Source organism: Hoplias malabaricus, chromosome 6 (genome assembly GCF_029633855.1).
Source record: "Hoplias malabaricus isolate fHopMal1 chromosome 6, fHopMal1.hap1, whole genome shotgun sequence".
Classification (NCBI taxonomy): domain Eukaryota; kingdom Metazoa; phylum Chordata; class Actinopteri; order Characiformes; family Erythrinidae; genus Hoplias; species Hoplias malabaricus.
This window is the reverse complement of record NC_089805.1, coordinates 21871745-21899500: the sequence shown is the minus strand read 5'-3', so window position 1 is coordinate 21899500 and position 27756 is coordinate 21871745. Positions and strand designations below refer to the sequence as shown.

The window sequence follows — 27756 nt, the reverse complement described above, 5'->3', positions numbered from 1 at the left end:
TCATTGTACAGTGTACAACAAAATGTGTCTTCCGCATATAACTCACCTGTGGCAGTGGAGAAACTTTTAAAGTTTCTGAGCCAATCAGAGGCAAACAAACAGTGGGCTATGTAAATGATAACCTAAAAATGATAACATAAAGAATGCCTGGTACGCTACATTCAGCATGATACCTATATCTGCATTACTATATTCCTATAAACACTGCATGGTATTATTTTTACATTGACTTTTCCAAAACAAAGTAGTTAAATACACACACACACACACACACACACACACACACACACACACTAATGCACTACAGGCTGTAAACATACACCCAGAGTGGTGGGCAGGCCAGGGAGCAGTTGTGGGTTTGGTTCCTTGCTCAAAGGCCACTTAGCTGTGGATTGAGGGAGGAGGACAGTGCGGTTCCTTGCCCACTGCCCCCAATTTTCCTGTCTGTCATGGGAATCCAACCAAAGACTTTTCAGTCCTGAGCCCTCTTCTCTAACCATTAGGCCACATTTCATATAATTTCCACACTACTAAATATTCCACAGTCAACTGTCAATGATCTTATAACAAAATGAAAAGGAAGTGGTAAGCCACATAAAATGACAGAGCAGGGTCAGCGGATACTGAGGCACAAAGTGGGCATAGGTTGTTAACTTTCTGCAGAGTCAATGGCTACAGACCTCCAAACTTAATGTGGCCTTCAGACCTAAACAGAGGCCTTTTAATGTAGCTCCAGTACAGTGTGTAGAGAGCTTCATGGAATAGAATTTCTGTGGCTGAGCAGCTGTATTCAAACCTTACATCACCACGAGCAATGCAAAGCATCGGATGCAGGCTTCAGAGCTGTGGAGGGGGTTTGGTGGAGTGGGGATTATAGCGTGGATTGTTTTTCAGGAGTTGGGCTGGCCCCTTAGTTCCAGTGAAAGGAACTCATAATGCTTCAGCAGACTCAGAGATTTTGGGAAATTTCATTTGGGGATGGCCCCTTCCTGTTCCAACATGAACAGGGCTCTAAAGACATGGATGAGAACGTTTAGTGTGGAAGAACTTGACTGGCCTGCACAGAGTCCTGACCTGAACCCGATAGAACACCTATGGGATGAATTAGAGCGGAGACTGCGAGCCAGGCCTTCTCGTCCAACATTAGTGTCTGACCTCAGTGTCTGGAAGAATCACAAAAAATTCCCTTAAACACACTCCTAAACCTTATGGAAAGCCTTTCAAGAAGCATTGAAGCTGTTGTAGCTGCAAAGGGTGGGCCGACATCATATTAAACTCAATGGATTAAGAATGGTTAACTCAAGTTCATATGCATTTGAAGGGAGCCAAGTGAAATTGTTCTGATTTTGTTTTGCATTTTACATAGAATGCAGACACTTTAAAGTTATCCCACCTCCTCATCCGAATCTCACAGCAGTCACAGCAATTGATCTGTGCGAAGACAAGGTTAAACAGCAACACAAACCCAAAAAAATAAGAGAAAAAGAATGGAGAAAAAAGAATCAAGAAAAAATGATTAAAAAACATAGTTTCTGCTCCTCGCTCCTCACGCCTGGGCTCTCGAGATAAACTGACCTGTGGCTCATTCTCATTTAAAGGAAAATGCACTGAAATTTCTGTTCTGAACAAGGTTGTTTAGATAGTGGTTACGTTGTATAATCCTTGTCGTGTTTCGACCAAAGAATGTCACAGAAATAGATATTGTTTAATAACTAAATATAAAATCTATGCAAAAAAAATTTAAATACATATAAATAAAAATTTGACCCCAGAATTTTTTTTTATCCATAGCATTGTGATAGTATCTCTCTTTGTTTGTGTCTATTGGTATATCTCTCACTCTATTTGCCTCTGGCGTTCTTTCTATATGTCTGATTATCTCATTCTCTTTTTTCCTCTTTTTTTGACTTTCTTACTCTTTTGCTCTCTCAGCCCCTGAGATTATCAACTTTGAGCCTCTAAGCACAGCAGCAGATATGTGGTGAGTAAACATAATGTGCATCTCATGCACAAACACAAAAAAACCCCACATGCAGACACACAAACACACATACACCCAGGGACTCCAAAGACCAGTTGCAGCTCTTTTGAAGCACTCTGAAGCCATAGTGAGCCACAGGGCACATTTCTGACAAGTTGAGACCTGACCACACCTGCACAAAAATAACTAAGACTCTCTGTGCCTGAATATGGTTTCACACTTTTCATAACCTTACAAAAAGTCTTCTACTATTAAAGTAGTCTAGGTAACATTTGACCAATACGTGATCTCATGGAGGGTGTTTGTTTTAACAATTCAGCCATTCTAGTGACTAGTGTTGTTAGAATCTAGTGTTTTTTGTTAACTTTTCATTGGGAGGGAAATTCCAGACAATATTTTTGGTCTTTTCAGATGTGTAAAATACATAAGTACTATATAAGCACAAGTTTTGTTAGAAAAAAAGATTCTTTGAACAAATATGCACATGGTCATATATAGTCTTTCTATTTGTGTAAACAACTGATGAAATTTTTATATAAATTAAAATGCAGTTTTTACAATAACATTGTTTTCATTTAAATGTTAGTTACTGCATTTGCTATGAATTCTGGGAACTGGCCTTAAGAGTTACCGTACATTTTTACTGTAAAAAAATGAAATGTATACATAATTTTAAGGAAATATATAAATAAACAAATGCATACATAAATAAATAAATAAATTACAAGACATTAAGCATGAGGTGGATTATTCTATTTCTGATGGTGTTTATATGACAATACCCTTGACCTCCCAGTCATAAAGTGTACCATCCCAGTGATAGTTTGGTGCCTTTTTTTCTAAGAATGTAGACTAGCATTATAAAAGCCAACACAGACATGTGTTAGTAAACAACAAAACAGATCAGTTAGTGTGCTCCTGCAAGTGTATTCTTAAACCCCAAAAGCTGTGCAAGAAGCTGTTGATAATAAGCATTAATTCTTAAGTTTTGGGGGAAACCTGTACTAGCCTTAACTCTCCAAGCTTGGTAGCATAGTGTGATTTAGGAGTTGTAGCTAAAATGTGAACTAACATTCATTCATTCATTGTCTGTAACCGCTTATTCAGTCCAGGGTCGCGATGGGTCCAGAGCCTACCCGGAATCACTGGGTGCAAGGCAGGCACACAGTGAAGGGGATGCTAGTCCATCACAGCGCACCACATATTCACATCTATTTGCATATTTGAGTCGCCAATCCACATACCAATGTGTGTTTTTGGACTATGGGAGGAAACCGGAGCACCCGGAGGAAACCCACAGGGACACAGAGAGAACACACAAAAGTCCTAACAGACCCAAAGTGGAACCTGGACAGGGACATGTTTGGTTAATAATTCAATTCTAAATAGTTTTAGCATGATTTTATTTAAAAGTTAGGAACAACAGAGCTAACAATTTCACAAAGTGTTTAAGAAATGTCATTATGAGATTTTGACATGGTAGCAATGATACCCTTATTGTATCATATACCGCAGAATCTGAAATCAGAACCATTTGGCTCACTTCACTTTTGTGCTGAATGTGGGCTTTATGACCTGTTCCACTACTGAGATGTGAGAAGTGAAAGAATGTTCTCTATTGTTTTTTTGCTCAGGAGCATTGGCGTCATCACCTACATCCTGTAAGTGCCCGTTCTTCCCTATACCATTCATGTTAGTGAAGTTTTTATAGACAAACTTCTACCATCTCACTGTTAATGCCTACATAGTACTCCTGAAGTCATGCCAACCTTCTGTCGTCATGTCATGCTCATATTATGAACTCCAGGTTTAAGCCCTATTTCTGTATGGGAGAGACACATGGGTATTTCTCAAATCGCTGATACAATATCCTGTGGTAGGCTCAACAGTCCAAGACATGATATCTTTTGTCCTACAGAGTAATTTCCTTTAAAATTAGCTGGAGGCTGAATGTACAGTGTGGTTAAAGAATCAAAATATAATTTATGCCATATCTGAGCTAACACTTGTGTATTTCAGTCACACAGGAAACTTCATAAAACACCCCAAACCATGCGGAAAGCTTTGTCCAATGTGAAAGATTGTAGGATCTGGCAATAGTAGAGTAGAGTAAAATGTGCTGGCATTGTTATTTAATACTGTTTAAGTTTGAATTACTTGAATGCAATGCTATCTCAGTGCACACAATTGTTAGCTTGCTTGTAGCATGTATGTAGTATGTAGTCTGTAGCACTACATAAATAATGATGCATCCATCCATCCATCCATCCATTATCTGTAACTGCTTATCCAATTTAGGGTCGCGGGGGGTCCAGAGCCTACCTGGAATCATCGGGCGCAAGGCGGGAACACACCCTGGAGGGGACGCCAGTCCTTCACAGGGCAACACAGACACACACACATTCACTCACACCTACGGACACTTTCAAGTCGCCAATCCACCTGCAACGTGTGTTTTTGGACTGTGGGAGGAAACCGGAGCACCCGGAGGAAACCCACGCGGACACGGGGAGAACACACCAACTCCTCACAGACAGTCACCCGGAGCAGGAATCGAACCCACAACCTCCAGGCCCCTGGAGCTGTGTGACTTGCGACACTACCTGCTGCGCCACCGTGCCGCCCTGATGCATCCATTATTTGTTATATATTGTAATACAGATTTTCAGTGTTTGGAGGGAAATTTGAACCTAGTTGTGTTTGGAAGCAAATCTTTCCTCTAAACCAGGCAGACAGGCTTTAGCTCAGGTTTGTGTGTCAATTTATGTATATCCTACAGAAAACTATATTCAGAAATTAGTCCAGAATTTCCTTCTCTTCCTATCTGCATAAGGGCTTTTTAAGTCAGCGATAAACAGGAGGTTGGCTTTCAAAATAAAAATGTTTAAACAAAAGTTTAAGTTTAAGTAATACATGTTATTACTTCATATTATATTAGTTGCTCCAGTGCGCAACTTCACAGGTGGAGCACAATTCAGACCTGATGATCAACTATATTCAGTGTAAGGAGAAAATCAGGGCAAGGTCAACAGTCAAATTAGAGTGAAAAAACACTTTTATAGTAAAAGGGGAATCCCGCTAGGAGAAAACAGGGAACATTTGAAATAGAGAACTAGAAGACTTCTTCCCATTTTGTTCTTAATTATTTTAGTAAAGGTAATTCTGTTAATGTCTGCAGGGAAATAACTGTTAGAAGAGCATATGCACAGTGCAAAACAATAAAAATAAATGTAAGGCTATTTGAATAAATAAAGATATATGTGCTGTTTATGTAGTGGTAAAAATATGAAAGTGTAAAGGGTATATTTTCTTTTTTGCCTGGGTTCATTTGCCTGGGTTGGTGTTTTTGGGTGAATATTCCTTTTCCCTCTCAGACTGAGTGGCCTGTCCCCGTTTCAAGGAGAGACAGATGAGGAGACACTGAAGAACATTGTGGCGTTGAACTATGAGTTTGAGCCACAACATTTCAGTCGCACCAGCTCCATGGCCAAAGATTTCATTCAAAAACTCTTGGTCAAAGATCAGAGGTAAATGAAATATACAGTAAACACTTAGTGTAATTTCATAGTAAACTGTACATTTTTTACAAACCGGATTCCAAAAAAGTTGGGACACTAAACAAAGTGTGAATAAAAACTGAATGCAATGATGAGGAGATGGCAAAGGTCAATATTTTATTCGTAATAGAACATAGATGACAGATCAAACGTTTAATCTGAGTAAATGTAACATTTTAAAGGAAAAATATTTTGATTCAAAATTTCACAGTGTCAACAAATCCCAAAAAAGTTGGGACAAGTAGCAATATTTGGCTGGAAAAAGGAAATTGAGCATATAACGAACAGCTGGAACACCAATTAACACTAATTAGGTCAATTGACAACATGATTGGGTATAAAAAGAGCTTCTCAAAGTGTCAGTGTCTCTCTGAAGCCAAGATGGTAAGAGGATCACCAATTCCGCCATTGTTGTGCAGAAAGATAGTGCAGCAATACCAGAAAGGTGTTACCTAGCATAAAATAGCAAAGACTTTTAAGTTATCATCATCAACCGTGCATAACATAATCAAAAGATTCAGAGAATCTGGAACAATTACTGTGCGTAAGGGTCAAGGCCGTAAAACTCTACTGGATGCTCGTGATCTCCGGGCCCTTAAATGTCACTGCACCTCAAACAGGAATGCCACTGTCAAGGAAATAACAAAATGGGCTCAGGAATACTTCCAGAAAGCATTGTCAGTGAACACAATCCACCGTGCCATCCGCCGTTGCCAGCTGAAACTCTACAGTGCAAAAAGGAAGCAATTTCTAAGCAAGCTCCACAAGCTCAGACGTTTGCACTGGGCCAGGGGTCTTTTAAAATGGAGTGTGGCAAAATGGAAGACTGTTCTGTGGTCAGATGAGTCATGATTTGAAGTTCTTTATGGAACACTGGGACGCCATGTCATCCGGACCAGAGAGGACAAGGATAACCCAAGTTGTTATCAACACTCCGTTCAGAAGCCTGCATCACTGATGGTATGGGGTTGCATGAGTGCTTGTGGCATGGGCAGCTTGCATGTCTGGAAAGGCACCATTAATGCAGAGAACTATGTTCAGGTTCTAGAACCACATATGCTCCCATCTAGACGTCATCTCTTTCAGGGAAGACCCTGCATTTTTCAACAAGATAATGCCAGACCACAATCACAACATCATGGCTACGTAGGAGAAGGATCCGGGTACTGAAATGGCCAGCCTGCAGTCCAGATCTTTCACCTATAGAGAACATTTGGTGCATCATAAAGAGGAAGGTTGGACAAAGAAGGCCCAAGACGATTGAACAGTTAGAGGCCTGTATTAGACATGAATGGGAGAGCATTCCTAATTCTAAACTTGAGAAACTGGTCTCCTCTGTCCCCAGACGTCTGAGTGTTGTAAGAAGAAGGGGGAATGCCACACAGTGGTAAAAAATGGCCTTGTCCCAACTTTTTTTGGATTTGTTGATGCCATGAAATTTTGAAACAACATATTTTCCCTTAAAATGATACATTCTCTCAGTTTAAACTTTTGATCTGTGATTTGTGTTCTATTCTGAATAAAATATTAGAAGTTGGCACCTCCACATCATTGCATTCAGTTTTTATTCACAATTTGTTTCGTGTCCCAACTTTTTTGGAATCCAGTTTGTATAAGAATATAACTTATGCTGCTTTGATTTCTGGGTCCTGTTGTTCATTCTTAAGAGTTTATCTTGAAAACTACTATTCCAAAATTCCCAAACTTTTATTAATAATGCAGAAATTAAGGGAGAGGCCACACCTCCTCATGACACTGATTGTCAATCAACAATCTGATAACTTTTGAGTCTTTTTTGTAAAACATAGCTGTCATTTCTAAATAGTTGGTGCAATATCTATATGAAACTTCTTGAATTAAAGCTGAAAGTCACATTTTGAATTCTTTGTTTCAAATCCATTGTGGTGGTATACAGAGGCTTAATTATGAAAACAGTGTCACTGTCAATCTGTATGTGTTATTGTGGTGTGGTAAAATTTTTAGTTATGCTTTTGGGTCTGTCAGATAAGTGAATCTTCACATCCTTACAGAAGTGTCATCAAGTATACCACCATTTCTACACAGGCTTTTATGTAAATCTATTCAGTTTTTTTCAAGTGTTATACATCAGTTGCTTGTAATGGTGCATGTGTGTCAACCCAAACAAAATTCATCAATTTATTTTGGAGTAAAGTCAATATACAGTTAGATATTATGGGTAACTTGCTTGTCAGTTTTGTACATTGTCCAGTCTCCATGCTTCATTATTCTTTAAATGGTATCTGTACATACGCAGATGCACATCATATGGAATAGGAAAATATGAAAGAACTCTCTTTCATTAATTTGGTGCCATACTGTTGAGAATAGGAAACAAATACTGGTTGGCACTAAAGATTTAGGGAGTCACATCTGTCTATGAGTGAATCATTTGTTTTTCTACTTGGTAGATACTCTCCTTTTTCTCTTTTAATGTAATGTGTGTGTGTGTGTGTGTGTGTGTGTGTGTGTGTGTGTGTGTGTGTGTTTGTGTGTGTTTACAGTGAGAGGATGACTGCAGACGAGTGTCTGATTCACCCTTGGATCAAGGTGAGAGGATCTATTAAAACAGACTTACTAATTTCATTCATAAACAGGGCTTATATCATTCAATATAGTTAATTATCGTATAAATATGTGGTCAAAATTAAACTCTAGTTAGTAGTTGGATCATCAGTTCAGAATGCTCAGAAAAAAACAGCTCAAATAAACAGTAGAAACTTACATCTTAAATAATAATGTATTCTGCAAAGGACTTAGGCACTTAAGATAGATATTATATTAACAAGCATCTTGGTGTATATTACTGCTAATTTAAAAAGTGTCCCTTCTCTCCTTGCAGCCTCTCACACGGACACAGATTGCCAAGAGGAATCGTTCCTCCATCAACATGAAGAACTTTAAGAAGTTTAATGCTAAGAGGAAGTGGAAGGTGGGTGCCTGTTTGCTCTTAGCTCTGAGTCACTGTATGTTCTGTAGCAGCGCCACTGCTTTGTGTAAACAAGACCTGGGAAAATCTCACCATTTTCCCAAGGCTGCTCACAGCTTTTCACTAATGACTTCTGATAGTTCACACTCCCTGCTGCTCGCTCTGCCTCTTTTTTTCATGCAGTTACACCGCAGTCTCTGCCTTCTGTTCCTGTTACATCTTAGTCTTTAATCTGTACATTCAACATTAGCTGTATAGTGGCTTTTCAACCTTAATACATCTGATGGAAACTGTAGTTGGCCTGGGGTTCTTTGGTGTCTCTGCTCCACGGCTTCTCAGCAGAGATGACTCACGCTGTGTAGCAGTTCATTTGCGGGCAACAGAGACTCCTGCTGTTCAATTGTGGCATTGTAGCACCAGTTGACTGGACAAATTCTTCATTAAGTCTCAGTAACTTAAAGAAATGGAATGGCAAAAAAAATAATAATAATAATCACCCAAAGATTACCAAACTTGAACATAGAAGATGGAGGTTCTAAATGTTCTGTGACATTAAGCATTTTAATCCCATATGTTTTGTTTTATACATGATTTATAATTTAGGACAGTTCTAATATTTAATGGTTAAATTGTATTCCTTTTATATAGGTGTATGATATGTTACAACATGAAATCAAAAGAAATACACTTTTCAATGATTACTGATTTTCTAGTAATTGGTACAGTGTACTTTTAAAATAGAAGAGGAGATTGTGGCCAAATCTACACTGTCTGAATATTTGTCACTGTGGTGTGGAGTTCTGTATATAAAACTTACAAATATTCAGCTCTCCTTCTGGAGAAGAGAATGTAATGTAGCTTTAGGGAACACAACTGGACTTTTAAACATCATTGTACCTTTAAAGGTACATTTACACTGTTTGTACCTTTAGTGACCAATATTGTACCTCTACTGTAGTTTTATATCTGGGAGTATAGGGTACTGACCACTCATTTGGAAACAGTTACCCTCTACTAGTTTATCAGACAAGTAATGTTTTGGAGTTGGAAGTTTGTGTTTTTAGTTTAAATAGGTATGTTATGTGCTACAATTCAAAAGTAAATCATCAGAGATTTTAAATAATAAATTAACATTTTTAATGCATACATTATTGTTTAATATGCTATATTTTCCTGCTTCTGTACAATTATATGAATATTATTAATTAATCAGATGCTTTAAAACATGATTGTTTTCTTGTTATATCAAGAACTGAGCTGTAGATGACTCAATAATAATACTACATAATGCGGAGAATGAACATTAGTGTACTACTTCTTTACAGATGTCCTACAACATGGTGTCAGCCTGTAATAGGCTGTGTAAGCTGAAGTTGGTGTGTAAAACTAATGCCATGGAAAAACCAGAACTGGTAAGAAATCATAAGCAATTAATCACATACCACACAACCAGAAGTAATGCCAACTTTTGGGGTAAAACAGTACAATGTAACCTGAACATTTTTTCCCTGTACTGTAGTGTAGAACATTACATTCTTAATAAGTGTTACTTGCCTGTCTTTGTAAAAAACATATGTGTTGGTTACCTTCTATATCTGACTATGAATATAAGCAGTGCTGTAAGTGTGTGGTTTTACAGAGTAATAGAGAAGTGAAGTTCTGGGTAGTGAAATTACTGCCAGCATTTGGTAGTAAGTAAAGCAGTCCATCACGAAATTGATTATATCCCAAAAAGAAGCTTTAAGTTTACATTAACCTTATAACATTGTTACACACAGTCACTTTTTAATCCTGTTATATTGATTAATTATTATATTCTGAGACTTCTGTAATCTGTCGCTTTCGCTCTGCTTTTATGTTTTGCACACAATAGAGGGAATGTGAGAGTGACCAGGAGGACACTGAGCCAAAAACCGCCTCCCTTCTTCGTCGCCGACTCAGCAGCAGTTCCTAGAGCTGTCTACTAGGGATGGATTCAACACTAAACCCCTCTTGCAATCCTCCCTTTGACCATTTAGGGGAGAAAGAGCGTTGATTTCTTATGACCTGTAGGGGGAAACAGAGGTCACGTCAATGCTTTCCAGACCAAACCGGAGTTCACTTGTTAGGCCTTGAGCCTCATTGCGTGTCATTTCCTGAACTCCAGCTGCGTATCCAGTTACAGCCGGAGACGTCACTTCAGAGAAAAGGGATAGAGCCAAGATATAATCATGGCATTCTCCAAACTAGTATGCAACTTCATTCACAGACTGCTACCTCTGAGATGACTAATGGTGATGCTTCAACTTGAAGAACCATAGTCAGTTAAGATGCAAGGATTTCAAGGATCTACTTATCAACTTCTCGTGTTATGCTCCTCCAGGACTTCAGCTCCAGACTCTCTGTGGGACTGGATATAAAATATTGGAAAGTGTTTGTGCTGTTTCATCTTTCAAGATAAGATGCTTTAAAGGATTTTAGGAACTTCTCCCACATTTGCTGAGAACTCTCAAGCAATAGGGAGTTTCCTAGGCTGTGTGCCTTAACTGACATAAAAAATAATCACACATTCTTGACCTTTGGACCTTCAAGTGGTATCACATGTAACCCACCCCAGGAAACTGCCTTTAGTACTCCAGCTTACATCATAGACTTTAGTCACGCACACACATCTGTTGGGGTGAGCTTCAGCCAAAAGCATGTAGGGACTGGCTCAAAGCCATCATTGTAGCTGAAAGAACATGTTAAGCCGGAATGTTTATGGATTCTTGTGTCTTATATGGTGACTTTATGGCAAGGGGAAGGATTGAGGTAATAAGTCATTTGACCCTGATCCTCATGTCTAAAATAGTATATGTATGGTATTAGTTTATGGGAAAGTATGACGATGTCATTTTTGTGAGAAAATCTCTGGCCCTATTTACACTTTCCATTAAAGCTCCTGTTTTATCTGTGTGCAAATCTAGCTCTAGATACCAAGGTAGTAAAGCACACATTGTGATTGTATCTGTTTGTAAGTGTGAGAGTGTCAGTCTAATAAATTTGCAATCTGATCTCATATGCATCTCATCCAAAACATTAAATGCGCTTTCTTTCACTGCTTAATCATTTTAAGTTAGCCTCCTGAGTATGTTTATATACATTTTGACATTTTTAACCCATAATATTTTTTCACTGTGCTTCAGTTATGGATGATGCTGGCTGACTTTTGTTACTTCTCTTTAACTCAAAAATGGCTGGAACACTCTTGATTGCAAATGAAAAATATAACGGCACAGTGTGTACTTTATCCAGCATCACACAACTTAATAACTTACTCTGAAATCTTCAAGTGTAAACACACTGTGTCTTGATTGCAATTACCACATTCATATTGACCATATGTTAATGGCAAGTGTGAATAGGGCTTTTTTCTGTCCTCTCTGAATCTGGCGCTAGCGTAAAGATTATGGCAGCCTTCCCATACTGTACACATAAAACATATCAGACAACTGCATACATGCATTCATTAATTCATTGTCTATAAACACTTATCCAGTTCAGGATCTCTGTGGGTCAGCAGCTTACCTGAAATAATTGGGAGCAAAGAGGGGAAACACGCCAAAGTAGGTGCCAGTCCTTTGCAGGGCGACACACACTCACACATTCACTCACACCTATGGACACTTTTGAGTACCCAATTTTTTGGATTGGGTTTGTTTTTTAACGGGGAGAACACACCAAACCCTTTGAAAGATATCAGGTTTACAAATAAGTCTTAAAGCATTTCTATATAGTGTATAACTTTCATTAAATATTCAAACATTCTCGTGCTCTTTTGTTAATTTATTGAAAAAAAAGGTGGCATAGTCATTTTGTTAAACAAAAATAACCTAAAAAACACATAGTTTTTGAAGAGTTTCATCACAGCGCAACAATAGACTTTTCATCAATTTGTTCTGTTCTTGGAAATATATATATTTTTGGTTAAAAAAGTTAAAGATGGTGATTTTAGTCACTGTAATGTCACTAAATGTTAGTGACTGATAGTGCCACATACAATTTTTAGTTTCTGAGGCCATGGTTATCTCCCAGAAACAGATGGCATACTCACTGCAGGTAGGAAGAACCTACCGCAAGTGAAGGAGTCCAGTTATCTTGGGTTCTTGTTTATAAGTGAGGGGAAAAGGGATTGTGAGGCTGAGAATATGTTGGGTGCACCGTCTGCAGTGGTGTGTTCACTGTACTGAATTGACATGAGAAGAGGGAGCTGAGCCATTCTCATCTAAACATAGCACAAAAAGTAAGGACATTTGTGATTGGTAGATGTAACAATGTTTTTTCGGCAAGAAACCTTATACAGTTGTAAAACCTGTTAATTTCCCTTTTAAATGGTGCCACATTTGTAAGGAAACATGCATTTGTGGGATGAGCAGTAGAGCTGAGTATGTATGTTGCAGCCATGAAAAATTAGCCCAATCCTCTCTGCCAATGCCAAACAGCTTATTCTGCCACTGACTCGTTTGGTGTTTGGTGACTGGATGATTGAAGTTTGAAGAAACAAGACATGTTGGCAATTTAACAAATTATTAATTTAACTAACAGGGGCCTCAATAGGGTGTGGAAGAACCATACACAGCCATAACAGCCTGGCACCTCACAAGTGTTCAATGGGGTTGGGGTCAGGACACTGGCAGGCCATTCCATCCTCTTCACTCACAAATTCTGGAGGTAGTCTCTGATAAACACCACTCTGTGGGGGCGAGCATTGTCATCTTGGTGGTCCTAGACTGTGGAAATATTGGATTGCCACTGGTTGCAGAATTTCATCTTGATATCTCTCTGCATTGAGATTGCCTCCAATGATGACAAGCCTCATTTTTCCAGTGAGGGAGATGCCACTCTTCACCATCACAAAAAAAAAATAAGCTGTTTAGCATCGGCAGAGAGGATTTAGCAAATTTTTCATGGACACATCCAACATGCTTAGCTCTACCGCTCCTTCCACAAATGCATGTTCCTTACAAACGTGGCACCATTAAAAGGGTAGTTAAAAGGCTTTCCAACGGTGTAAGATTTATTGCCAAAAGTTATGTTTCCAGAAATAAATAAGCTACCGAACCCAAATTTCCTTACTTCTTACGTACCTACTCTCACCTACAATCATGAGCTCTGGGTAACGACAGATTGAAGAAGATGAGTTTTCTCTGACAGGATGCTGGGTACTCTGTGATTGAGTAAAGAGCTCAGTGATTAGGGAGGAGCTCAGAGTAGTTGAGAGGAGCCAGTTGAGGTGGTTCGGACATCAGATAAGGATGGCTCCTTGACAGATCCTATTGAAGGTATATGTATGTAGGTATGTAGGTATGTATGTCCAACTGGGAGGAGGCCCCAGGGTAGACCTAGGACATGCTGTAAGGATTATATCTCCCAGCTGGCCTGGGAATGCCTGGGGATCCCCTAGGAAGTGCTGGTGGAAGTTGCAGGGGGCTGGGATGCCGGGGCTTTTTGCTTGCCCTGTTGCCACTTTGACCCTGAAAAAGCAGAAAAATGATGATGAAGATGATGACGATACTACACAAAAGTTAACATAAAATCACAAAAAAATGGCACATTGTTTGAGTTTTTAAAAATGATAAAATTATACAGTATGTTAAGCAAAACACTTCAAAACATATGTGTATGCCTAATACTTATTCAAAAATTTCCTATATTCAGAATTGATGCATTCATTTTGATGATTGGCTGCTAATGTGGATAATAATGCCACCCTCTATTTACTACGTGTTGGATGGGATTTAAGAATCTGATTAAATAAAACATGAAGATCAAATATATTATGCATGTAATGTTTAATAATGTTGCTTAAATAGGGCAGACCCTTCAGTCTTTGTAAAAAATTCTATTAAATTTCAGACACCCTGTTTTCATGAACGTTCATCTAATCATAAAGTCAAATACTACTCCATCCAAGCTACTTGTGACATGAAGCTAACTTATAAGCTTCACAGAGATTTAATGACAAACACCAAACTTTTTAGTTGCATAGAATTAATTAACTTGAACTTCCACACTGTTGTGAATTGTGGAGTACTGACCTTTTTACAGTGCTAATCCAATATTGACTCTCAGTCCACATATATTTATTTCAACACAGAGTAGGACAACCTTTCACAACTGTTATAGCGACTCTTTAACAATGTTAAGAGAGCCACTGGTGAGCTTGGGCTTGTTTTTGTGCTTGATAAAACTGAACTTAGGAACTGTAACTGTAAACATGTTTTACAGAACTGTAGTCTGTCTTCTGCAACTGGATCATTATTTAATGGGAGGTCTTCCATTTTGAAAAGTATCCATAAATGCAGCTTCATCTCTATTGGAAAATAGGATGTTATTTTTGTATAGTTAGCACATAATTTTCATATTCTATATTTTTAAGGTTATATAACATTTGATATTGTTATTCCATTTTTGAATTGCCCTGAGAAGTCAGTGCTGTGACATAATTATAGAACTAATACTGTTGTACAAATCAGAAATATTGTCAGCATGTTCAAATATTTTGCTTTTTAATGGTGCATAACTCATATTGACTTGAATTGTACTTTTAAGCAATTCTGACAACAACGTATATATTCTAATTTTCACGGCAGTATTGAGCTGTGTGAGTTGAGTGTTGCATGATTTGGCATGCGTTTCAAATAGTACTTTTAAATATGAATATACTTTGATTTCGCATCTTTTTAAGGATACATTTAAATGCATGTAAGTTTTTTGCTATGAGAAATGATGCTTAATGTCAATCATTATTTTGCTTTGTATTGTTTGATACTGTGTGATATGAATAGTGAGTTATAGTTGAGTTATACTCAGCTCATACTCAGTGCCTCTCATCTATATGCAGCACACCACCACCCTGAAAGCACACACACACACACACACGCACAGAGAGAGAGAGAGAGAGAGAGAGAGATTACTACACAGCAAAATAGCCAGTGCTGAATTAACAGGGATAGATCAGTTGTACACACGGTCACTACGTGACATCACTTTTTCTTTTAACAATACACTGTAAACCTTTGGGAACTGAGGAGACAAGTCGCTGTAGTATTGAAAGGGAAAGGTTTTCCCATTCTTGCTTATTTCAGCTGCTCAACAGCTTGGGGTCAATGTTATAGTGTTATTCGTTTAATAATGTACCAGTTGTTTCTCTGTGGATGACAGGTTTGAACTAGTTTAGCCGTTGTAATCCATGCAGAACATTGGCCTTCTCTTTCCCTGAAAAAGACAAGGTCTGGAAGCCATATATAAAACAATACAACAATCTGGATGTTCCCATTCCTTTTTAGCCCAGAGGACACAGCATACATTATTTCCAAATAAAGAACTTCAGATTATGATTTGTGGGTCCAATGGATGCATTTCCACTTTACCTCAGTCCATCTTAAATGAGCTCAGACTTGGAGAAGATGTTGGCGTTTCTGGATCCTGTTTATATGTTTTTTTTTTTTGTATTTAGATATTTCATACTACCTTAAATGAGAAATTTTATGTGCATGAGGTTAGCTATAAAGAACAGCTTCTGAGTGTCTACATTTCACCTTAAATTAGAAAATTTACAAAGCTGAACTTAACTTTTCAGTGACAGCATTTAATTCGAGTTCTTCCAGATTAAATGGGTCAGCATGTTCTGTATCATTTTTTGTTGGTTTTGTTTGCAGCACTTTGTTATGTTTGCAATTTAATTTGTATGATTTGTAGAGAAAAGCTGTATTTTGCAGTAAAAATATAAAATATATTGTCAATGTCCTTATATCCCAAAATAGTAACTTTACAGGAGAAAGTAAAAAAAGCCTTCTTAACTTTCTATGGAAGTCAGTGTAAAAGCATTCTATTCCAAGTAATTTTGGAGCATTTCTGTTGGTCCATTTGTCATGAAATTTTTACACAGTGTGAGGAACAGCTGCTAGGTTCAAAACTCCACACAAATGGAGATATATGTTTTTAATTGGACAGAAAATATATTTGTAATACATTTTAGGCACTTCTTGCAGTATATCTGATGTTTGTAATGTTCATATCTGCTGATGCTAATACTGACACATAAAGTTTATAAAATGCAGTATTAATTAAATCCACTTAGATTAGCACTTTATACCATATTTAAAAAGCAGATATGTTGGGACAGTAGTCCTTTGTGGCTGGAAATTATATGATCGACACAGAAATATCTAAACAGCCTCCAGATTATTTTAAAACAAACAAACAAAATATGTCTCATTTCTATGATACATCTTGCCTTAATAACAGTGTTTATCTTTTCAGCTAAGAATTTCCCCAATCTCTCTTGAGATTCCTGTCCAGTTTAGCTCAATCTTGCACTAACTTCATGTCTAAACACAACATTGACCCTCCCACATTCCAGGATGACATTTGTAGGGTTTTTGTATGTGCTGGGTTAAAACATACATGGGGACAGCTTGACATTCCATCAAAAACACCACAAACTCAATCTCAATACTCAGTTGGAACAGCAGGTGAAATGTTGAAATAGACAAATAGGAACTCTGTCTGAATTGTGCACAGCCATCATTTTGTCTGGAAAAAATGACTATTTTTTGGAATATGGAATATGAATGACTTCACATCCATCTAGCCCACATTTTGCACTGATTATGGTGACCACTTTAGTGAAAATAAAGTGTTTAACCTTGTTAACATGTTTGTTTGGTGTTGACTATATGCTGTATCATGTGTGAAATAGGCAGTGCTATAGAGCTGTTTGTCCTGTGTGAATGTGAAGGTATATATCTAAGCCATTTTAAGGCTTTAGGCTTTATGGTTTTAGTCATTGCGTGAAAATCAATTAATTTTATGGAGGTAAAATCCAAGACTTAAGGGTGACATTAAGCTCATGTTTAGCTGCTCCAGCGTTTTGCTGCGTACTGCTATTCTATGGAGATTATACAAACTATGTGTGTGTGTGTGTGTGTGTGTGTTCCACACGTGGAAGTAACTTATTTCGATGTGACGTTAGCGCGGTAGGCGTGGTTGGAGCACTTCACGGCATCTCGCGTGCTGCGCGTTCACACTGTCCACCTGTTCATCGGAGTCAGCAGAGCACTTTTTACCCGCTCCTCACCCGGAGTTTGGCCGATGTCTGAGGACTTTTCTGGACGTTTTCTGAGGGGATCTTTGTGCGACAAGCTGGGAGTTTTTTTTCCCCACGACCAGGGGTCTTCTTCGGGGAACAGAGAGAGAGAGAAATCAAGCAGCTGACGGCATCCTACAGAAATACCTCCGTTTTTAAAGGAAAACTGTGAGGTAAAGAATGCGAATTATTTTCATTTGTGGTGATGCTTTTTTGTGTTTGTAAATGTGTTAAATTTAGGTTAAAGCGGCGGGTGAGGTAAGTTTAACAAAGAAGTTCAGTTTAAACGAGTGTCCAGGCAAAAAGGATGGAGTTCGACGAAGCTCAAACGTTCCGTTGGTTATGGCGATGAAACTCAAAAGTGAAATACTGATTAAGTATGTGTTGTTTTGGCCTCGGAAGTTGTTTCGCATTTCATTTTAAGAGTTTTAGACCGTGTTTTAGAACCAGAGATGTTTTCCCTCATAATTCCTAATAACCGACATTTCTGCCGCTCCTCGGGTTCAGATAACGGTCAGAAGCAAACTTGCATTGTTCTCTGTTTGGGGCAAGAAAGTACTTTGTGTGTGTGTGTGTGTGTGTGTGTGTGTGTGTGTGTGTGTGTGTGTGTGTGTGCCAATTAAATAGCCTATAGTCTCTGTGTTGAATTTATATATCTTGACTTTTTGGAGTAAAAAGGTCAGCAATTGAAGTAAGTTAAAAATTAGGAATGTTTTAGATTTATAGAATGACCAGTTGGTTGGAGAATGTAATTTTGTGTGTGTGCAGAGAGAGAGAGAGAGAGAGAGAGAGAGAGAGAGGGAGAGAGAGAGAGAGAGAGGGAGAGAGAGAGAGAGAGAGAGAGAGAGAGAGAGAGAGAGAGAGAGAGGGAGAGAGAGAGAGAGAGAGGGAGAGAGAGAGAGAGAGAGAGAGAGAGAGAGAGAGAGAGAGGGAGGTGTATTGTGTTTGTATTTGTGCCAGTGCCCTCCCTGAAGCTCTGCTACCTGAGACCATTGTGACAGACCAGAGGATTTCACGCCTGAAGGGTGCTCTTTTAAAACATGACCTCATGGAGTGTGTGTGTGAGAGAGAGAGAGGGGTAAGAGGATAAGACCAGAGGAAATATTAGCTAATATTTATAGAACAGAACAGAAGTGATGAAACGCTAAATAATATTCATTCAGACAGGTTCAGTTTCATGATACAGAAGATATGGAAGTACCAGTCAGTTTGGAAGAGGGGTTTTGTGTTTTAGAAGTAATAATGCACTGAACAGAGAGGCTATAAAAACTGAACAGGGAAAATCATTAAACAAGCACTCAGAGTGTCATGGAACCTGTCATTCTGCCTGTGTGAGTGAGTGTATGTGCTCAAGTACACATACGGCATGAATCTTTACATTTTTACAGCACAGCTGTGATGAAGTGAGCCATAAAGGGCATTGGTAATGAAGTATGGAGGAAAAGCTGATAGCCTGGGAGCCACTTTAGGGGTGGGGGGGGGGGGGGGGGGGGGGGGTATTCGTTAGTGGGAGGGAAGATTTACAGAAGTAGAAGTGAAGTGTGAAAGACCTGGAAATTACAACACTGATTTAAACAGAAAGCTGTTGGCCGTTTCTAGTACAAACAAGAAAATATATCTCAGGGACGCAAAATATGCGGATATGCTTTTAATAAAGTATATGTAGAAAACGGTTTATAATTACAGTGACCAAGTTGTATTTAGCGCAGCCATGCTTTTGTAGGATTTTTCAACCCGTTTCATATTTGAAGTTCCTCAAGCAGCTTTAGGTTTGGCATGGATTCTCTATGGGTGGCCATTAGTGAACTGAGTGTAATAATTATTATGGCTGGTGCCTTTGACAACTTCAAAGGAGTGCATTTTTAATCCTGCTCTCAGACACTCCTATTCAACTTTCCAAGTCCGAACACACCTGAGCCAGCTCATGATGATTGTGATAATTGGGAAAAAATTGTGGACTTTGGAAAAAAAAAAACTTAACTACAAAATCTACAAAATAATGTAGATTTATAATTTTGTTCATTTAAAATGTTCTTCACAACTACATAAATACCTTGTAAGCATTTTTGGGGCTTTTCTATGATTTGTTCCAAAACATTTGACCTTTTCAGAGCATTGGTTGAAATGCTGTGTGTCCCCAGGAGCAGGATTAAGGAATACTCCCCCTGTGATTCCACACTTGCCCTCCTCCATGCTGAATAAAAAAAAAAGGAAGGAGAGGGGGACAGACAGGCTAAGTGGCAGAGACAAAAGTGGAAAGGGGGAGGGCATGTTTACGGTCATAGAGAGTGAGTGACAGCACAGGAGGTAGCCAAGGGAATGGAAAGATAACTGGATGGGTGAAAGAAACAAAGACCTGCGCATGTCGAATAGGTCAAGAACAGTGGTCATCCCCTAGATTCTCTCTGTATCTCTCACTTTTCTTTCACCTTTGGGAAACGGCTTGCCCATGTGAATCACAAAAAAACTGATTTGGACATTTAACTTTAAAAAGTAAGTAAATAGGTTCTTTTTTTAAACAGTGAAATTTAGCTGAACTTACAAAAGGAAATGCGACATTTCTTCAGTGACTGTTCAGTGAACTTGAAATTGTAAGATTAAAAAAAATACCTTACTGTGATACGTTAAAACGATTAAATGTTTTTACAAAAGATGAAGGGAAGCTTTATCTTTGACCATATACTGGACATTTGCAGTGAACGTTTATGGCTCAGATTTGATTAACTCTTCCTAAGCAAGTAAAAAAAGAGCTTCATTGAGTCCTAGGGTTTATTCTTGTCTTTCAGCTTCGCAATTAACTTGAAGTCTCCATTAAAAAAGATCTTTAGCCGCCTCTGTTTTTAATGCTAATGTGGTTGCTAAGGAAACCAATGTAGCTCTGGCCATGAATCAAACTCAGTGTCCTTATGATGCACCTGCAGTCTTCACTAACCCCAAAACACACACACATTGTGTTTTGTTCATACATGAACATACGCCTGTGACAAAAAAAAAAGAAAAGAAAATGAACACTTCACTGTGAGTCAGTGCCGTCAACCTTTCTCCTGTTGTCAGGAATGTTTGCAGTTTGGGAGCGGGACAGTGTGTGTGCATTACATCAGGACCATGATGCATGATCATTATATAGGAATTATGGTAAATTAATGGCAAATGAGGGGAGGGGAAATCCAAGCAGAGGGAGTCCCGATATGGAGTGCAGTGGTTGATGTGTTTGACAATAATAATTTGTGTACTGATATTTGTAGTAAGTTGTTCTCTTTTAGTCACTACTTACTTGTCATTACAAGTGTATTACAGAAATTTCCATATACGTAATAAGTTTGGTATTTTTCACTGCTAATTTCTTGCTACTATTCTATGTTTGTTAAAGCACTACTGCCATTCTTCAAATTTTTGGCAAAATGTGGAAGAGAATCATGAAATGTAGATGTAATCAGAGGATTAGGACAGAGAGAGGGAGAGAGGGGGTGGGGCAAATGAGCAGGGAAAAGGAAGAATGAGTAAATATTCCTGTGAGGAAGAAGGAGAGGGACCAGACAGGAATTGAGAGGGCGAAGAAAGATAGAGCACATAAAAACAGCAAAGTACAGAGGGAGGGACGAGTGAGTTAAGGGTTCCCACTCAGAACAGACATGTTGTTTTGGTGAGAGGAAACATGCTGACTGCCTTCATAGTGAGATTACATGATTACATTATCATGGAAAGTGTTATGAAAGTTACCATTGCCATTTTAACTTTGAGAAAAATATTTTGACAATAAATCCAAACAGATGAGAATAATGATAACAGTTTTATTTATAAGCAAAGCTGTTCATGACTTAATTTAAAAACAATTGGATGCTACATTGAGTTACAAAGAATAACAGTGTAGTGGATGCTAGGCTTTTTCTCTGGTGGATGTTGACAACCAGCAGAATCTGAAACACTCTTTGCTATATTCACCTCTATACAGTGCATTTCTGCTGCTGTACGTATGTGTGTGTTTGTGTGTATGTTCGTGTGCATAACAAGGTGTGGTATGGAGGTAATAATAGCTTATCACCGGTTTGTTTGCTGAGTGTATAATTAAACAGGGCAGTCTTTGTGGACATGCATGCACACGTGTATTTACACACATACTAAGCACACTTTAATATATTAAATATTTCTCATTAATTTTGAATCTGCCTGTAGGAATGTGGCAATGTTGTTTGTCCCTAAGCGTAAAAGGGGAAACTGCATTGTGTAAGGAACAATATCTATCTTTTATATACTTCAGAAAGAGGAATAAGAAAGGTAAAAATAAACTTCAGGAGGGCGTTAAGAACTATGCGTTGGCAAGACTCATAGAGACTATAAATGTGTTTGTGTTTGTGTGTGTGTGTGCGTGTATGCGTGTGTAGTCCTGTGTTTGTAGGGACTAACATTTGTTTACAAACTTATATTCTGGGTACTTCTGTCCTTTATGGGGACAAAAATCCTGTATGGGTGGGAGTATGTGTGAATCCCCTATCTAAATTTACCCCTACCACTTGATTTCAAGTGTTATATTGCCCCAAGTAACTGTTTCAGGGAGTAGTGGTTAAAAGATTCCCATACAAAACCGGACAACACTTTAAGAGTCTGATATGTCATTAGAACACAAAAAAGAACAGCTTCAGCAGCAGTTTTCTGCTGCCAGCCTGCAGCTATATCAGAGGTGCTGGACATTAATGTAGTTAAATTTAGGGCGTCATGCATTTCACAAACGTATATTATCAACCACTAACTTTATGATATGAAGATGAATTCAGCTGCTTATTTGACTTCTTTTTGTTTGAAACCTCAGTTCAAACTTAAATTTTATAGTAGCCAGTAGTGCTAGAACATAATTACTTATTTATTTGAGGTGGAGCTAAGATATTCTGAGACACTGGCAAAATATTAACAATGTTTTCTATCTGTTTTGAAGTGAAGGGATATACTACATTGAAACTAGAACTAAGCTAATACAATGTTTGTTATAGTTTATAAAACAAGAAAATACTGATATTTATGGCTTTGGTCACTTGTGCCACCATCTTTCCACTGATTTACAAGGCATTCATAGCCCTTTGTTTGAGGTGTACCCCTGAAACATTTCTGTTTCAAGTGGCATATAGCCCTCCCCCTCGGCCCTCCCCCTATTCTCAACGCAAATTGGGACCCCACCTACCCCTAAGCATAAAGGAAAGATAAAGCTAAGTTGTAAGGCTAAGGGGTGAAATGGGATTAATCTTAAATCTTCACAAATGTAATAAAATTCTGTAAAACTATGTAATGTCCTCTGAAATTACTGAAACCATGGAGACAAGACAGTGTGTGTGTGTGTGTTTTTACTACTTTGTTTTGGAAAAGTCAATGTAAAAATAATACGATACAGTGTTTATAGGAATATAGTAATGCAGATATAGGTATCAGGCTGAATATAGAGTACCAGGCTTTCTTTAGTGATCATCATTTACACAGCACACTGTTTGTTTGCCTCTGATTGGCTCAGAAACTTTAAAAGTATTTCTATCTTTGTCAGCTCTGATATATTTGTCCATGATAAACAAAAAAGTGTGCATAGAAGTAGAAGATTAGATTATTATTCACATTTTATAATAACAATGGTTAAATTTGGCTTATTGCTGATCAACAGAACAGCTGTGGGGTGAACCCTGATTTGTCAATTGAAAGCCTTTATGATGAGGTTTATTGCTGCTTTCAGCAGGGATTGTTTCTGCAAACTTACAAGAGAAACTGATTCTAAGTTATAAATACGTAAAACATCTGTTGTGTAGTTGTTGGTACAGGATAGTATAACTACACGAGGAACAGGCTGTAGTTTGTGGTTGTGTACAACATGTTTCTAGGCACAAACATAAGGTAGCCTATACTTTTTTAAATCCTCAGGGTGCAGGAGTGGGATGGGCACCAAGTGTCAAATCTCCAGGGAGAGCTGTGAAGACATTGTCTGAGAATGGGCCCTGAGGAATCATTGAATTTAAGAGACAAGGTAAGAAGTGTGTTTTTATGTTAATGAATGAATGAGAAAAAATGTTTGTGTGTAGAACCGAAGTACTGATTTTACAGAAATTATTCTATTGCAGCATTTCCTATCATTGCCTGGTTTAGGATTCATCCCAAATTGTGAATAACTGATGATATGTTGCACAAACCATCCACTGTTGTCACTGGCGACAATGGTGACAACAAAGCTGACAGATTGTTTTTCCCCAGCAATTAGAACTTTTAAAATACAGATTTTATTGAGTTAACTTACTGCCAGAACTTTGCAAATAATCAAAACATATACTGTAAATAAAATATCATAAGCAAACAAACACAAAAATGGTTTACAAATACAAACATGACTTTCTAACACACACAAGCCCTGTCCCAAATCCTAGTGAGATGCCTAAGTAGGCACTGACTACGTAGACAGCTATTTAAGCAGGCAGCGTTCTAACCAGTGTCTGTTCTCATAAGGAGGATAATTAATGCACTCAACCAGTGTTTACATACTTCAGCTGCTAGCGTCGCCTCACTGTGTCAGCGAGATAGATTCTACTCCTCCCATTTTTAATCAAAATTTTAATTATGTTTGCTTTGGAAGAAGAGCGAAATAGACAGGAGTTGTGCTTGCATTGCCTCATGGGATTGTCTTCGCAGCTGAGGAATAGTCCGATGTCTAAAAATTTTTGACCACATTAAGGTCAGCAGCGTATTTAAGGTATCTAAGAATTGGGACAGCCTGTGTGTCTGGAGCACACTATGAACACAACGGAGTACGCTCGTGATTCCAGTTTCTGTTTAAAAAAATGTAGAAAAAACTCAGAATGGTGCCTAATGAGTCAATGGACGCATGTATTTATGTTTTATGGTATTTTATAGAGATATAAGTGGATATCAAGGCAAAGACTTTTCCTGGGAAATTCCTGGTTATTTCAGCAATAATTTTAAATGCATCAGCATTCAAATGTATTAATATTTACAAAATATAATCAATTTGGTCTGCCAAAACATTAAAAAAATAATTTATTTTTCAATTTATTAAGGGTTCAAAAGAATTAATGAATCACAACTTTTCTGGAAATTGGGTTTGCATATTGCTTCATCATGTGCGGTGATTTTAGCATCCCTAAAACAGCTCAAATATGGCTTAAACTGTTTATAGACATCTGCTCTGTGCAGCAAAGATAGGTAAACTCATTATGTTTAAACTCCTGAATGAGTCATTGAACTTATGTGCTCTTTGCACTTTTCCAAAATGTTAAGAAGCTCATTCAGTGTGGTGATTTTCCATATCAAGGCATATCTTTTGGTGCTTGAACATATTTTGCACGGGAACAAATGGTACACTGACAATATTCTATTTTTTACAATACCTCTCCCTAGATGTCAAACATTCCTCTTCTGTCGCCTTGTACTGGCCATTCTCCTCTTCCCTCTCCTCCCATGTCTCCTGCTCCAGCATCAGTGATTCGACGCTCACCCGCCACTCGTCACCTTACACAACTCGACCCCTGGCGAAGGCACAGCTGGGAGCCTGGTGCAGTGGTGCAAGGAAGCCCATCTAATGACACACGCAGGTACACAAAGGTTTACACTTTGTAATAATTGTTGCAACAATTTTGACACAGACAAACATAGCAAATTGTATTCTTTGCGATAAAAATGTGGTTTGGACATAAAATGTGATATGGTTACAGAAGTGATCTGTTTGTGAGAAAAGATGATGCTCTTCTGTTAGGTTTTTTTAAGTTAAAAATCTCCTAATTTGCTACTAGTACATCATACAGAGGCATGGGAATTATGCAAGCAGTACATTTCCATTCTCTCTCGATCATATTGAAACAAGGAAAATCAGGAATTTAAACTTTCAATCGATACTTGATTGTATGTTGGTAAGTAAAACCTATACTATTTCCATATAGATTAGAGGGGCACTATAATATCGCAGTCATATTAGTATTAGCAAATAATTGCTTAAACAATTTATCAGAACTGCACAGATTAATGGATTAGGCCAACAACAGTTTGAAAGCCTATTTAACTATGTACTCCAGATAAGCAGAGTATTTCCAAGGCTGCTCTGGTACTGCACTAAAATATTTGTTTTTAGTTTTTTGCATAAACCAACTTAAAGTAATAAGTATTACACATACTTAAATACAAACTGCATTCCAAAAAAGTTGGGACACTAAACAAATTGTGAATAAAAACTGAATGCAATGATGTGGAGATGGCAAATGTCAATATTTTATTCGTAATAGAACATAGATGACAGATCAAACTTTAATCTGAGTAAATGTAAAAATGTTGATTCAAAATTTCATGGCGTCAACAAAATCCCAAAAAAGTTCGGACAAGGCCATTTTTTACCACTGTGTGGCATCCCCCCTTCTTCTTACAACACTCAACAGACGTCTGGGGACAGAGGAGACCAGTTTCTCAAGTTTAGAAATAGGAATGCTCTCCCATTCATGTCTAATACAGGCCTCTAACTGTTCAATCGTCTTGGGCCTTCTTTGTCGCACCTTCCTCTTTATGATGCACCAAATGTTCTCTATAGGTGAAAGATCTGGACTGCAGGCTGGCCATTTCAGTACCCGGATCCTTCTCCTACGTAGCCATGATGTTGTGATTGCTGCAGAATGTGGTCTGGCATTATCTTGTTGAAAAATGCAGGGTCTTTCCTGAAAGAGATGACGTCTAGATGGGAGCATGTTGTTCTAGAACCTGAACATAGTTCTCTGCATTAATGGTGCCTTTCCAGACATGCAAGCTGCCCATGCCACAAGCACTCATGCAACCCCATACCATCAGTGATGCAGGCTTCTGAACGGAGCGTTGATAACAACTTGGGTTATCCTTGTCCTCTCTGGTCCGGATGACATGGCGTCCCAGTGTTCCATAAAGAACTTCAAATCGTGACTCATCTGACCACAGCACAGACCATTTTGCCACACTCCATTTTAAAAGACCCCTGGCCCAGTGCAAACGTCTGAGCTTGTGGAGCTTGCTACGAAATGGCTTCCACTTTGCACTGTAGAGTTCCAGCTGTTCATTATATGCTCAATTTCCTTTTTCCAGCCACTTATTGCTACTTGTTTCAACTTTTTGGGGATTTGTTGACACTGTGAAATTTTGAATCAACATATTTTTCCTTTAAAATGTTACATTTACTCAGATTAAACTTTTCATCTGTCATCTATGTTCTATTACGAACAAAATATTGACATTTGCCATCTCCACATCATTGCATTCAGTTTTTATTCACAGTTTGTTTAGTGTCCCAACTTTTTTGGAATCCGGTTTGTATTATATAGATGAAAGGTGTCAACTATTGCCACAGTTCCCGTAGTAGTGCATCTTAAATAGAGACTAGATGTTTGATGTTTGTAAGAAAAATAAACTTCTTTGTGTTTTTTCATTTTCTTACCTCAGAATAAAACCTCCCCTGAAAAATGCAAATCCAGCAAAAGTGTGATTACTAAAATAGCTTACTACAATATTTAAAAAACACTCTCAAGCGGTTCTAGGCTTAGATGGATTTTAACTTGCTACAGAATTATTCAATTTTAAAAAATATTTTACACAATAAATATTTAAAAATTTCTATAGGGAATAAAGGGGTTCTCTGGCAGGGTTCTGTACAGATTTCCTGGTTTTGTTTAGGTGGTTATTAATTTTTAAGATGAAGTAGGTCTGTGAACAGCAGAGGGAGCAAGTTGAAGGGTTCAAACTCCTGTTCTATGGAACCGCTCCACGGTACTCTATTATTTCACTTTTATTGAGTTCAAAGAGAGTTTACTGTCATTTGCACAGTAAGGAACAGGTTCCGTTTACAATGAAATTCTTTGCTCCTCACCAAGAATGCCAAATGGGACATAGAACATACAACGAATAACTAAATAACTAATAAAGTGCAAAGTTCACTGAGATATATACATAAGTGAACGGTAAAGTGAACGAGTGCTACAATCACAAACAGCAATACGTTGAAACAATCATTTGTGTGACAGTAAATGACAGAGGCATGTAAAGATGTTGACAGTAAAGTGCAGGGTTATTTCTGAGGTAGGTTCAGGAGTCCGATGGCAGTGGGGAAGAAAGAGTTCTTTAACCTAGTGGTCTTGCATTTGACACTTCTGTACCTCTGGCCTGAGGGCAGAGG

At 38.2% G+C, this 27756-nt stretch overlaps 2 protein-coding genes across 2 annotated transcripts in view; both read left to right on the top strand.

Annotated features, from left to right (window-relative positions):
• The window catches only part of si:dkey-240h12.4 (death-associated protein kinase 2), a 40413-nt gene extending 23302 nt beyond the window's left edge, over positions 1-17111 (top strand). Inside the window, exons 6-12 of the mRNA XM_066673806.1 lie at positions 1933-1981; positions 3616-3642; positions 5356-5508; positions 8061-8106; positions 8399-8488; positions 9811-9897; positions 10359-17111. Coding sequence (XP_066529903.1) covers positions 1933-1981; positions 3616-3642; positions 5356-5508; positions 8061-8106; positions 8399-8488; positions 9811-9897; positions 10359-10439 — 533 coding nt within the window. The 3' untranslated portion in view covers positions 10440-17111. The remainder of the gene's footprint in view (positions 1-1932; positions 1982-3615; positions 3643-5355; positions 5509-8060; positions 8107-8398; positions 8489-9810; positions 9898-10358) is intronic.
• Positions 17112-17641: 530 nt separating this feature from the next.
• The window catches only part of arhgef2a (Rho guanine nucleotide exchange factor (GEF) 2a), a 68395-nt gene continuing 58280 nt past the window's right edge, over positions 17642-27756 (top strand). The window contains exons 1-3 of the mRNA XM_066674883.1: positions 17642-17767; positions 23490-23592; positions 24975-25168. Coding sequence (XP_066530980.1) covers positions 23557-23592; positions 24975-25168 — 230 coding nt within the window. The 5' untranslated portion in view covers positions 17642-17767; positions 23490-23556. The remainder of the gene's footprint in view (positions 17768-23489; positions 23593-24974; positions 25169-27756) is intronic.